The 14,737-nt window shown below is 33.8% G+C and overlaps 1 protein-coding gene across 2 annotated transcripts in view; it reads left to right on the top strand.

Moving 5' to 3' along the window:
* The window catches only part of EMC2 (ER membrane protein complex subunit 2), a 49,406-nt gene that overhangs the window by 24,097 nt on the left and 10,572 nt on the right, over nucleotides 1–14,737 (top strand). The window contains exons 6-8 of one of the 2 annotated variants that reach the window (XM_008001355.3): nucleotides 8,099–8,184; nucleotides 8,337–8,396; nucleotides 14,115–14,196. In XM_008001355.3, the coding sequence (XP_007999546.2) occupies nucleotides 8,099–8,184; nucleotides 8,337–8,396; nucleotides 14,115–14,196 (228 nt within the window). Of the gene's footprint in view, nucleotides 1–8,098; nucleotides 8,185–8,336; nucleotides 8,397–9,128; nucleotides 9,304–14,114; nucleotides 14,197–14,737 lie in introns of those variants that run through there. The other variant, XM_038000208.2, reaches the window with a different exon arrangement.

Consider the following 14,737-nt stretch of genomic DNA (forward strand, 5'->3'; position numbering starts at 1 on the left):
GAGGGAGGTTCTAGATTTTATTTTGCCTTAATCCTTTAATCCTTTTCTAGGTAATATCTCTTCCCTCAGGTAGCCTATTTAAAATAAAATAGAAAAGTATGTCTTTCAAAAAAAATTGCTAACTAGCCCTATTCTGTGTAACATTATAGAAGGCATGTAGCCAATTGGATGAAGCTTTATTCATGGTCTTTAAAAGTTTGGAACAAATTATATAGGTTTCCATTTATGGTTTGGCATTAGTATGTATATATATATCTTTAATTGGAAAAATCTTACAGGAGCATGACTCTTCCAATTCTAGTCTTTATTCAGGGTCTAGCTGTCCTGTAGCCACATCCCCTTTGATTGTTTTAGTAAACATCACAATAACCTTTATGCTCACTCCACAGTTTAAACAATACTGTACTTTTCAGTTGTTTCTTCTCAGCTTTATTTATTTAACACATATTTATTTATTTATTTATTTAACACATATTTCAGTTAAAAGAATGTGAATTCTCTGAAGCCAGGGATTGAACCTTATGTATTCAGTGCTCTTTGAAGAAAATAGAATAGGATCCATGTTGGCCAGTTGATTTACTTTTGGATAATGGAGTACATTGCTTGTGATTCATGGTATTCTTTTAGTAGCATGTTTTTCACTATCATACATGGGTTCTTCAGAACTATTGTTGCGTTTCTTAAAACCTCAAGATTGTTTATTCAGAACATCGATTAGGGCTGCAGACAAATTATGTGAATTGGTGTTGGCTAAAAATCTTCTAAACTTTGTGAGATCAAAAAATGTAATTATTAGCATTGATTAAGGGATGATATAATTTGTTTAGCGAGCTCTGATTTTGTGAATTTTTGAAAACATTTAAGTAAAGTATGTTCAGTTAAAAGAACAGCTTATATGATCATCCAGATTTCTTTTCTACTTTACAACTGAGAAAAAGCTGCAGCTTTCTACAAAGCAAAGTATACATATGAGGAAAATTGTGAAAGGAGGAGTGATAGAATTGAAGAAAATGATGATGACGTGATAATGAAGAAAGGTAATGTTTATCAAATATTTACTATGGGCCATCACTGAGCTAAACACTTTACATATATTATCTCATTATCATAATCCTTTCAGATATTGTCTTTATTCTATAGGCACACAAGATCATAGAGAAGTTAAGTGACTTGCCCAAGATTGTACAGTTAGTAAGAAACTCTGGATAGCTACTTTGATTTCAGAAATTAAGGCTCTTTATCATGAGGAAAGAAGCAATGGTAATAAATGGAATTGAGAGTAGGTAGTTAACACATGACAACCAGCTGTTACTACTACAGAAATTTTATTATTTAAATTTAGTCATTTAACAAGACTGTACTTGCCACTATTGAAGAGTGTGTGAAGATGAATAACTTGTTTTTATTTTTAAAAATCTAAGCGTAATTTTTATTGTATAGAATATTATGCTAAGGAAGCTATGATCGAATTATTATTCTTTTCTTGAGACAGGATCTCGCTCTGTTGCCCAGGCTGGATTGCAGTGAGGCGATTATAGCTAACTGTAACCTCTGACTCCTGGGCTCAAGCAGTCTTCCCACTTCAGCTTCCTGATTAGCTAGTACTACAGGCGTATACCGCCATACCCAAGTAATCTTTTAAAATTTTTCGTAGAGACAACATTTTGCTGTGTTGTCTAGGCTGTTCTGAAACTCCTGGGTTCAGGTGATCTTCCCGCCTTGGCCTTCTCAGAGTGTTGGGATTACAGGCATGAACCACTGTACCTGGCCAAAATTGGTTTTTGTTAAAATCGTTTTTTCTGTGCTCTAAATGAGACTTAACAGCCACAAGAAGCCTTGTTGAGCCTCATTCTGGTTGCTTGATAATCACTCAAAACCTAGGGTTTTGTGTGGCTTTTGGGAGATATGCTGCTTGACTCTATTCACAGTTAGACATTATATGAATAAGGAGTTGTACAACTGAGTAGTAAGTGTCCAGAGAGCAAGAGACTATGGCAAAAAAGAGACATGAACAGATTCAGGAGCCCCAGGATTTGCAGTGTAAGACTGCGCTTTGGTTTTTGTCTACATAAAATGAAGAGATATAATTATCACTGCCTGCTCCTCATTTCTTTCCAGCTGTAAAATTTGTGATGTATTCATTTATTCTGCAGATAGCTACCAAACTGCAGTATATACTTCCTTCAATGCCCATTACTGCTCTGTATGAATGCACAGAAACTAAGATGTGTGTTTCTATTTTTATCTTAGTTTTTTGAACCAGTGTTTTTGTTATTATAATTGCTTTTTTTATGTATGATACATTGTATATTGTTGCTTAAAATTTTACATAAGCTTTGAATTATGTGACAAAACTTTAAGACTTGAAATGGCTTTTTTTTTTTTTTTTTTTTTTTTTTTTGAGACTGAATCTCGCTCTGTCGCCCAGGCTAGAGTGCAGTGGTGCAATCTTGGCTCACTGCAACCTCTACCTCCCAGGTTCAGGTGATTCTCCTGCCTCAGCCTCCCAAGTAGCTGGGATTACAGGTGCACACCACCACACCCAGCTAATTTTTGTGTTTTTAGTAGAGATGGGGTTTCACCATGTTGGCCAGACTGGTCTCAAACTCCTGACCTCAGGTGATCTGCCCGCCTTGGCCTCCCAAAGTGCTGGGATTACAGTCGTACAGGCATAAGCCCCACGCCCAGCCTTAAGTGGCTTTTAAAAAATAATTTATCCTATATCATACTGAGTACTTTTTGAAGTTTTGTACTTTATAATAGATTTTAACTCCAAATAGTAGAATCACTTATGCAGAAGTTTTCATTTTTAAGACTTTAATTCACTTTTGTAAAGATAGATGCAAACCAAATATTTAGAAAAAATGAGAACTTTGGCAGGAGAGAAATTAAAAGAAAGAAATGCAAAATTGGCCTGGCGTGGTGGCTCATGCCTATAACCCCAGCACCTTGGGAGGCCAAGGCGGGTGTATCACCTGAGGTCAGAGTTCTCGAGCAGCCTGGCCAACATGGTGGAACCCCATCTTAACTAAAAAAATACAAAAATTATCCAGGCTTGGTGGCAGGTGCCTGTAATCCCAGCTACTTGGGGGGCGGAGGCAGGAGAATCGCTTGAACCGGAAGGCAGAGGTTGCAGTGAGCCGAGATAGCACCATTGCATTCCAGCCTGGGGGACAAAAGCGAAGCTTTGTCTCAAAAAAAGAAAAAAGAAAGAAATGCAAAATCAAAGTTGTTAAATATTCAGGACTATTAACATGTAGTCTTCTTAGCACTAGTTTTTAACTGCTTTCACATGTGATTGACATAGAATAAATAGCACATATTTAAAGTGTACAATTTAGTAAGTTTTCATGTTTGTGTACACCTGTGATACCATCACCACAATCAAGATAGTGAACAGAGCTATGCTTAAAGTGTGCTCTAAATGGGACTCAACAGCCATGTTTGCCTCTCTTTCCATGTTTGTATTCCTATATTCTTGAGCTTTCTTCTGGGCTGCAGTTAAGTTACTTACAAATAGTTTGAACCTTTGAGTGTTTGCTAGACCTGATCCAGAACAGTGTTTAGACCAGGGCTAATTATACCCCATTACTGAAGCAAGATCCTTCTGGATACTCTATTCAGTGCCCATGAATCATGACATTTTCCAGGCTGACTGGTAGAAGAGACTGTTTCCAGCCCTGTATCAGTGCTGTGCACTGTTCGCCTTAACCCTTTCTGGTGTTTGTTTTCCTGGCCTTGGGTAGTTTCCTCACCCGCATGCACTGATCAGTACAAAACTAAGTACTCAAGGGGACCACTGCAGAGCCCCAGAGTCCTTATTCTATATTTTTCTCTCTTTGGCACTCTGTCCTATGAAGTCCAGACTCTTTGATCATCGTGGACTTTCAGCTCTTTCTCCGGAACTTCTGAACTTGGCTCAACCTGGTTTTCCCCTTCCTGCACAGCACCCTTGAAACTGTCAAAGCAGTGAGCCAGGGTAATAAAAATGGGACTCACCTGGTTTGTTTCCCCACCTCTCAGGAGTCACTGCCCTTCATTGCCTAATGTCCCGTATCTTAAGGTAGGAGGAGTAAATCTGGTCCTGTTGTGTCTTTTTGGCCAGGATTAAATTACCTGCTTAATTTAATACAATTATGATAAAGATTGGTTCTTATGTCAGGATAGTATGATTTTCTTTAGAAGAACTAACCTGTAAAAGGCTGTTATTTAGTAAAAAGTTTGTGACTTAATGATATATCTTTGCTCATATGGTAATGATAGTTTAGTAGGGTTTTTTTTTAAGCTACCATGTATATTTTAATTAGGAAGACTGGCTTTGCATAGCTGAATGGTTACCACTTAAATGTTTGTTTAAAATTTTAGAATAGTAGGAGATAAAACGCTATATCTTAAATTTTACATGATTGAGAAATGTATTGCTCGTACACATACACTAGGGATTTGGGGACATGCTTCTCTAATTAATAAAGCATAGTATTTATTTATTTTTATTTTTATTTTTATTTTCTTTCATTTTTGTTTTCGAGACGGAGTCTCACTCTGTCGCCCAGGTTGGAGTGCAGTGGCACAGTCTCGGCTCACTGCAACCTCTGCTTCCCAGGTTCAAGCGATTCTCCTGCCTCAGCCTCCCGAGGAGCTGGGATTACAGGCACCCACCACCATTCCCGGTTAAGTTTTTTATTTTTAGTAGAGATGGAGTTTCACCATGTTGGCCATGCTAGTCTCGAACCTCTGACCTCAATTGATCCTCCTGCCTCAGCCTCCCAAAGTGCTGGGATTACAGACATGAGTTACCGTGTCTGGCCAAGCCTAGTATTTAAAGTCGTCTATCTTCCTGAAGTTTTTGTCAGATGGAATTGGTTATTACAAAATTAATACTAAATTTCTTTTTTGCGTAATTCTTACAAAGTCGTGCTAGCCACCACAAATGGACATAATTCAAAATAATAATGAATTATTTACTTTGTAAGAAATCTGCTTCTTTCTTTTAAGAAGTCTTTTTTTTTTGAGACAGAGTATTGCTCTCTCGCCCAGGCAGGAGTACAGCAGTGCGATCTCTGCTCACTGCAGCCTCTACCTCCCAGGTTCCGTGATTCTCTTGCATCAGCCACCCGAGTAGCTGGAATTATAGATGTGCGCCACAACACCTGGCTAATTTTTGTATTTTTAATAGAGACCAGGTTTCATCGTGTTGGCCAGGCTGGTCTCGAACTCCTGACCTCAAGTGATCCACCTGCCTCAGCCTTGCAAAGTGCTGGGATTACAGGCGTGACCCACTGTGCACAGCCTCTTTTAGGAAGTCTTATAGAAGAATCTAGGATGAGAATCAGAAATTTCAGATACCTTAGTTTTCCCTCTTGACACATTTCAGTTGGATACACATCTATTTTCCATCATTTTCCAAAGTATTCTCTTTTAAAAGTTATTTTTAAAGATTAATGATCTTTGAAACAGTCTAAAATATTGCTCTACAAACGGTATTCTGCAGAAAGCTGCTGACCTGAAAACATTGTGTTTGTATGTGTTCAACAGTAGAGGAATGATTCTGTGGTCAAATAACTAAAACAGTGAGTCAAAGTTAGGTGTTTTCAGTCCACCTTCATGAAACTCATTGTGCCGAAGTGTCCAGGACAGTGTTCATGCCACTTATTACTATAGATGTGTTAGTTGCTATCATATTTATACTTTGATTTTTTTTGTTTGATTTGTGGCATTTGTATGCAATATTTTCTTTTTAAAAAAATGTTTATTTATTTTTATTTTTGTAGAGACAGGGTCTCACTATGTTGCCCAGACTGGTCTCTCACTCCTGGGCTCAAGTGATCTTCCCACCTCAGCCTCCCAAAGTGCTGAGATGACAGGCATGCACCACTGCTCCCAGGTGAATCCAATTGTTTTCAACTAGTTTTCACTGCATACAGTATCTCATCTCTCCTGTTACAAATCCTGTAAGGATTGGGACAAGATATAAATATCAAATAAAGCAAGTCTGTTCCAGTCCTTTAAATATTGCTTGGTTAGAATTTTGTGGCAAGATTTAACACATAAACATTAAGCCTGGAACCAAATGTTAAAAAAGGAAGATAACATTTGTTTAATATTATTATATGCTGTGTTAATTGCTTTATATTGGTGCTTGAAGGTAGATGGTATTACTGAAGTTTGCAGAGGTTAAAAAAGCTAGTAAGTGATAAGAGTTGGGATTCAGTTTCTTGTCTTTTTGATTTCAAAACAGACTTTTTGCTCTGCATATTGTCTGTGGAAGAAGTAGTGTCATGAAAAATGAAAGATTAAATTAATGTTTCAAATTTTGGTGAAATCAGATATGGCCAAAAGAAAGTTTCTTGATTACATGTTAATTTATCCCTCATCTATTGGGAGGACTAGGGACAATGTTCCCATTTTAAGTCTAAAATTCTTAATGGTTTTAGGGTTTGAGTTACTTTCAGAGCTTTACTTTTACTTCTGAGTTCTTGAGACTTTTAAAACTTTTCATTTATTGTGGTACATTTTTGTTTTACTTAGTAAAATTCTAAAAATTAAAATATATTGAAATATTAAATAAATAATTTAATTAATTAATAAATTAAAAAACTAAAAATATTTGCCTGTGCCTACTGTGTGACAGGCATTGCACTAAGGCCTTTGGCATGACCTGATTAAGGATATAGATTCTTTTTTAATTTAATTTTATTTTTTTACTCTCAGGATATGCTTAAGGATATATATTCTTAAGACATCATTTTTAATTACCCAAATATTACCACAATTACTATAAACATTACTCTGACCCTTGTTTATTAGTCTCTTGATTTCTCTAAACTTTCACTTTCATTTCTTCAGAGCCAAATCACTCACTCGCCACCCCATAATGAGTAGCTCTTGATACTCTAAAGAGGCCATATCCATTTTACTTCTGTCTGCATCTTGTGGAATATTATATAAAACAATAAGAAATTTTATTCATAATTAATAAGTTTAGCTTGGCCTCAGTTATAGTATGTTTCATTGTTTATCCTTCTGTATTTGAAGCAAACATAGAGGGGATGTAAATTTAATAATTTATACAGTGTGCTCCGGTCCCTGACTGTTTACCTCAGCCTCAAACTTGTAGTCTTGGATTACATACAGTACTGCCTTCTCCAAGGCCTTTGCTCGTGTTTTCTTCCCACTATGCACATGAGTTTCCATAAATAACTTCCTATTTTGATTTTTAATGTCTACTTACTCTTTGTTTCAGTACGGGTATCACGTGTGGGACCGTCTTTGCTTTCTGTCTTTCCACTTTGTCCACTCTGCCACAGCATGTGTCAGGATATCTTCCTTATTTTCATAACACCCTAGATATCTCTGTCATTGCTCTTACTGCATTAAATTTTTTATATGATATGTTTTTGTCATGAGAATGAGCTTCTGCAAGGAATTATCATTTCTTTTTTATCTTTATATTTTCATTGTGTAGCACAATATTAGCAAATAGTAGAAGTCTGGTACATATTTGATGAATGCACAATAAATGGCATTGATTTTTATGTTTATCATTTTAAAAACTTTAGAATACAACTTTTAATTGTTTTATTTATTATACAATATTTATTTCGGGACTGTATTATTCTTGTGAAAGACTCATGGGTAGATTTTCTCTTAAAATTGTGAAAAAGTTGTCAGAAGCCATATTTATATAATGATATTCAAAGGCCATGTCATGGTGAGATTTTTTTCCCCCTAATCTCCACCATTCCTCCACCCTCTTAGGATACAGATCTTATGAATGAGACAGAGTAAAGGACTTTAAGTTGGATAAAGATTAGGATTCCCTGCTGGCTAGTAATTATCAGAATCTGGATGGTTATTTATTTGGATGAAACGGTGCATACATTGTGTGCATCAAAAGTAAAGCATATGTGATTGTTAGAGGAATGTTTGAATTCCCCAGTGGGATGTCATGGGGTATGTTTATAAACTCCCACTAAGCAGTAGTTCTACAATGGAATTTCTCTGGCATTGAGATAATAATTTGCACAGTCAAATTACCTTCTTTACAAAACCCCAAGGAATCATGAGGGCCTAATCCCTTATTAATGTCAACCCACAGGCTGCAAGAAAGCGTAAGATTGCCATTCGAAAAGCCCAGGGGAAAAATGTGGAGGCCATTCGGGAACTGAATGAGTATCTGGAACAGTGAGTATTTTACAAGAGGATCGTGTTTTGTTATTCTGATAAATCTTTTTTAATTAAAATGGAATTTGCATTTGATTTTCCTGTTTGTCTTCATGCTGTTCATTTGCAGAATATCTACACACTTACTTTTTTTTTTCTTTTCTTCTCGCCAGATTTGTTGGAGACCAAGAAGCCTGGCATGAACTTGCAGAACTTTACATCAATGAACATGAGTAAGTTATTAAACACACTTAACATTTTGTTGAGTGCAGTTTTCATCACCGTAAGTTCAGAAAGCACTGTGGTTTCCAGAGGATTGGTGAGAAGGTGTGAATCATGTCGTTTGAAATGAAAAACAGAACAAATCAACAATTAAATGAAAATAAATCAATAATTTGCTGGTCATAATATGTGAATAGCTTTAACTAGGTCATTTGTGTTTTGCCATATTGTTTATGTTTAGGAAATAAGTTTTTCTTTCAAATATAGATGACATTCTTTGGAAGTAAAAAGGCCTGCATTTGCTAAGCTAAATTTATTTTTGGTGAATCAAAAATGTGAATTTTTAGAGTTCAGATTGTTCTTATAATACAAAGAGTATTATACTCCCTGCTGTTTAAAAATTCTGTCAATTGTATGCATGTATTAGCCTTAGTACTGAGAGAATCACCTCTTCCAAAGTAGAAGAATTCTGTTGCCTGGGTAAAAAACTGAGAAAAATCAAGAATGTTGAATGCTGTAGGATCTTGCTTATTGGATGTTTAATGTTTTTGTTAGCTTTTTTATTGCTGTAGTGACAGGAGGAAATCCCAGTGTGAGAGGATTAGTCCAGAGTCTTAGTGCAAGTTTGCTAATATTACAGCATTAATGCTAACCTCCATCTAGAGGCATGTTTTTTATTTTTTTTCTTAGTTCTTCTGAATCTGAAGTATATGACATTGCTTCTTTTCCTTCTTTTTTGACAGAATAGAATCAGATTCTTATGCACGTTTTCTTGTGCATGAATATTTAACCTTGTTCTCATACTACAAACAACTGATGAGAAATAGAATGAAGACATTTGTCTGTTGTCTGTGGTCTATATATATAATGTGATAGAGAGGATTGAAGTCTGTCTGCATAAGTCTAAGAAAAGTGGGAGCTAAAATAAAAGTAATAGCTGTGATTTAATGAATGTGTACTATATTCTGGGAACATTTTTGAAGTTCTCTGCTATACTCTGAAACAGATACTCTGGTTTTGATTGGGAAATTATTTCCTGAATCACATTCAGTATAGATGATGTGCTTGTTTGTACACATATGTAAACATACTTACGATTTCTTATGCATGTGAGACAGTGTATAATACTTATATTTAAATACATGAAATTGAATCTTTAGAATATAGTAAAAATATTTAGCATTAATTTTATTTTGTTTCGAAAACAGTTGACAGTCATTTAACATTTTTTTGTACTTTTTAAAACTTTTCTGACTGAAAGCATTTTTAAACATTTCAAATTAACAAGGATTTTTTTTTCAAGTTAAAGGAATACCTAATGCAGAAAATTTGAGAAACACAATAAAGCATAAAGACCAAGACAAAAATTACATGTAATTCCAGCATCCTAAGTTAACTATAGTTTGAATTTTGTCCTTCCTTACCTTTTAAAACAAAAGCCCAAAATAAAACTATCTTTCGTAGTTTATACTTTCCCTTATATTTTGTCAAAAATTTCTTGTCACTATAACAATCTGCAGTGTGTTTTGAATGGTTTTATATTATTTCATCTTACCAGTTTACCCTAGTATTTTTAACCAGTTTCCTAGGGAGATATAAAGGTATTTTTATATTTTTTTATATAATGCTGTAGTGATCATTTTTATTTTGTTTCTGTGGGTTAAATTCTTTGAACTAAAATTGCTTGATTAAATAATATGTACGTTTTCTGTGGTTTTGATAATAGTTCCTGATTGTTCCCTAGAATGTTAACATCAGTTTACCAGCACACCAGCATTTACTAGAGTCCCTTAACAATATTGTATATTGTGATTCTTTTTTAATCTTTACAAGTTTGATAGGTGAAATTGGTTCTACCTTTTTAGTTCATTTTTAAGAGCTCTTTTTGTAAAGGAGAGTAACCATATGTCAAAAGTATATCCTTGTTATATGCTTTTTAAATACTGACTTCTTAAAATTATAGGAACTTTACATTTTTAGAAAATCAGATTCATCAGTTTTTAACATTATCATGTCTGCTATCCTTTAATAGCTTAAAAAATATATCACCTTTTTTCCCCTACTTCATTTGCAATTTTATTTTTTTGCATGTATTTCTAATATTTATTTCATCATCAAATTTAGGTTATACCTTCTTTTTAACCTACCATTAAATTTATTTATTTGTTTCCCCATGTGGCACCATGTTCAGTTTTGCTTTGTTTTGAATCTAAAGAGTTTATTAAAATAGAGGTGAATGTACACTTAAGAGAAATGAACTGAGAAATCTCAAAAAATCAAGAAATACAAAGATGTAGGAGCACCTGAAAAAATTTTTTTAGACGAAATGGTAACTATGGTCAGCCTACCCTTTTATCTAGTATCACGAAAGTCTTTTTGGTCTTGAAGGTAGTTACAAAATGACCATTTATTTTTTCTAATTGAACACGTAGAAGGAATATTTATGTTTAGGTGAGTGGAAATACATATCTACAGATTTTTTGAAACTGAAAATTGCAGTCAGTTCACATGATTCATTTGACATGTTTGAGCAAGTCATTATAGGAGGAGTTTTTTGGTGGGATGTTAAATTATCGTAGGATATCAGTTTTAGCACCAGTCTCGTGGACACAGTGGCAAAAATGTAGCAGTTTTGAAAATGTTAGATATATTTAACGTTGGATATTCTTTTCTGTGTATGAACAGTTATAAGCTTTTTTAAGTATAATAGGTCACAGGCAGCTTTGGTAGCCTAGATCTAGAACTATTTTTTTTTTCTTTAAGAGACAGAGTCTTACAGCGTTTCCCAGACTAGACTTCAGCTCCTGGGCTCAAGTGCTCTTCCCATCTCAGCCTCTTGTGTAACTGTCACTACGGGTGTGTCACTATGCCCAGCTCTGGAATTTTTAACTCCAAATAAATATCTGTAGTATAATTTTCATATAGCCCTATTTAATGTTTTTATAGAGAGAAAAAGGGATATAAAATTATACCACATAACCGTTTTATATTTTTAAGTTACTTTTATAAGTTCGTTTCTGATTTATAAATTATAGTTTGTTTTTAGTTATTCCAGGGGTATATGTTACACCCATTGACCATATTGAGACTCTTGTTCTAAAGTTTTAAAACTACAGTTAATTTTTGTGTGTGTCAGCACTACCAATATGTATCATAGGTTAAGTATCCATAACCTGAAAGTCTGAAATCCACAATACTCCAAAATCTGAAACTTTTTGAGTGCCAACATGATGCTCAGAGGAAATGCTCACTGGAGCATTTTGGATTTGGGATTTTTGGGTTAGGGATGTTCAACCAGTAAGATAATGCAGATATTTTAAAATCTGAAAAATTCTGAAATCTGAAACATTTCTGGTCCCAAGCATTTTGGTTAAGGGATACATACTCAACCTTTGTGAGCAAAAATACATTCACATTATGAAAGACAAAATTTTTTTACTCGATTTGTAATTGAAACTAGATACTATACAGCAAGGAACAGTTTAGTATAATACATTTATTATGATTGTGATTATAGTTCCTTTTCATAGGTCCAGCCTTTTAAAATTCTATATCAAAGGGAATTACCACAATTCTATAAGGAAAAATCGTGATGTTGGTAAAGTAACACACAGTACCAAATACCGTAACCTTTAGTTTTATATACTTTTGTAAGGAAGAGAAGAAACTATTTAGTTCTAGTACTGACTCTAACATTGTAATAACAATTATTGTTCTGTTTTAAGTAGATTCAAATTATTTTCACTTCTCTATTCTTAGTCTTGTTGAGTCACTGTATATAATGAATTAACTTCTCTATGCACCTAGAATAGTACTGGCTATATCTATTATCCCTGACAAGATTGAGGAAATAGTCACTTTTTGTGTGGCCTAACAATGGCCTAGAAAAGCTGGACTAGACCATATCTTGAGCTCTTTCTAGCTCTAATTTTATTTAATTCTATATTTTATCCACAAAATTAGTTTGATACCATACATTGCAAAATTGGGGGAAGGAATCCTTTTCTCATATGTGATGCTAATTGATTTTTGATAAAATATCTTGGTATTCATTTTACCCTAAGAGCTACTACTACCTACCCATTTTATCTTGCTTTATGCACCAGTGTCACAGTTGTGCTCAACCCATTTAAATCTCTAAGAACTTTTATTCTTAGTCTCAACATGAATTTTTGGTATCATACTTTATAATTAAAGGAACACGTTTAGAAGAGAACTGTCTTTTGATAAAGTGTTTTAAGGTAGAGACAAATTTTCCCTTTTCTTTTAGAGTGATAAATAGATATTAGGTAGGTAGTCATAATACATTTGTTTTAGACATTTATTTAGTCATTTGTTTAGTCTTACTAAATACCTATCATGTGTCAAGAACCAGTGCTAGGTTTTGAATTTAAAAATGGAAAGGGCTAAATAGCTGCATGATCTTAGATGAGAGTATATATATATGGTCCTTCATAAATCTAAAACGCTGTAATTATTAGGTAATCTGCAGGGTGTATTTTTCTCCTCAGTCCCTTTGGGTGTGACTACTGTACACATTTTCATGTTACCATTGACATCTTCAGTTTTTCAATGTTATGTGTAATGCATATAAACAGCATATGTAGTGGTTAAAGAGTACAGGCTGTCTGGAGTGGCACAGCCTGAGATTCAGTTTCCAGCTCTGTGCCTCAGTATTCTCAGCTCTAGCATGGTGATAATAATTTCCTTCTTCCTAGGATTTTGGTAGGATTAAATGAGTTAATACATGTAACACGCATAGAAAATGCATGACACCTAATAAGCAATTAGTAAAATTTAGCTTATACTTGTGTGAAACAGGAAAATAATTTTTAAAAGTATATCAGGCGTTAGTGTCAAGGTAGATACTTTTGTATGTTGGTAACAAATGCCAAAAATAACTTTAGGTAACCTCTTTTTGTTGGGTAGTGTCATCACTTCCTCACTGGGAAGAAATCTTGTAACACCTGTGTTCATTAGGATTTCCTATAGATAGTGAGGATAGTCACATGGCATTAAACATTTAAAATATATTTAGTGAATTATAGTCACATGCTTTAAAATGTTTTTCCAGAGCTCTTTCTGGCAGTTGTCTTTCCTTAGGTTTTCAGCAAGATTTTTGTTTATTCTACCACAAGATTAAATAGTAGCACAGTGTATATCAAAACCAACTTGATCTATTTTTCATGGGCTTAGAAATTTATAACTTTATTATAATTTGGTATTTGACAGTAAACTTAAGTAATGAGAGAAATCTTTGTAATAGAATATGTTGGTAAATATATGCCTGTGAAGAATTTTTAGTGAGTAGAGAATATTTAATAAAGTATTTATTTTCTCCTTACACATTAGCTGTTTGAATTTTTTTTTAAATGATCAGTCAACTTCCAGAAGTTGTTCTATATACAACTTGATCCAAGGTCTTGAAGCCTTTCTTATTAGTAATGATGAGATGTAGTAGGAGTGACCCAATTTTTAAAATGCAGTATCTGTTGATTGTTTACAGGCTGCTTTAAGATTTAAGCCTGTGTTTATTAATTTCATGGTAAAATTTAATGTCATTGATGTTTATGAATTTCAGATGACAAATACTTTATTAATAAAGCTATGTAAATTATTTTGTGAATAAATTGTTTAACATCACTAAAGTTTTTAAATTATTTCAAGGTTTAACTAAAATAAAAATTTGTGACTTTTAAAATTAATTTCTCCTCTTGATGTGTTTTTAGCTATGCAAAAGCAGCCTTTTGTTTAGAGGAACTAATGATGACTAATCCACACAACCACTTATACTGTCAGCAGTTTGCTGAAGTAAGTGTTTTCAGAACAATGGCATGTAATTTTATTTTGGTTACTATTCGGTATTATTATGGAACTAAGAATATTTCCTTCATGTTAAGCAAGTATATGTTTAAAACATCTGATGAACATTACATTGTGGGAATAAAAGTTTAAAATTTTTAACATTGCAGTGGTAATACTGACTTCAATTAAGACATACTTAAAACAGTGAAATTCCTTGTATTTTTATATTTGTGTACTATTTTCTTTCCTAATTATATCACATTTGCCACCACTTAATGGCTTCTGAGACATTTATAGTGATTATGATTGTTAAATCCATATTCTGGGAAATTTGTATTAAAGCCAGTTGGGACATAGGAAGTATTTATTTAATTTGCATACTGTTAAGAATAGCAGTACAATTGAATGCTATAAGGCTAGAAGGGATTCATTATTAAAGAATGTCCGTACAGATTATGAAAGGACAATTCAATATTTAAGTCCACATTTATAATGCCAGTAATAGAAAATACAATGTGAAGTGAAGCATTTGTGAGGCAGCTGAAAT

The sequence above is a fragment of the Chlorocebus sabaeus genome, chromosome 8 (genome assembly GCF_047675955.1).
Source record: "Chlorocebus sabaeus isolate Y175 chromosome 8, mChlSab1.0.hap1, whole genome shotgun sequence".
In the NCBI taxonomy this organism is placed as follows: Eukaryota; Metazoa; Chordata; class Mammalia; order Primates; family Cercopithecidae; genus Chlorocebus; species Chlorocebus sabaeus.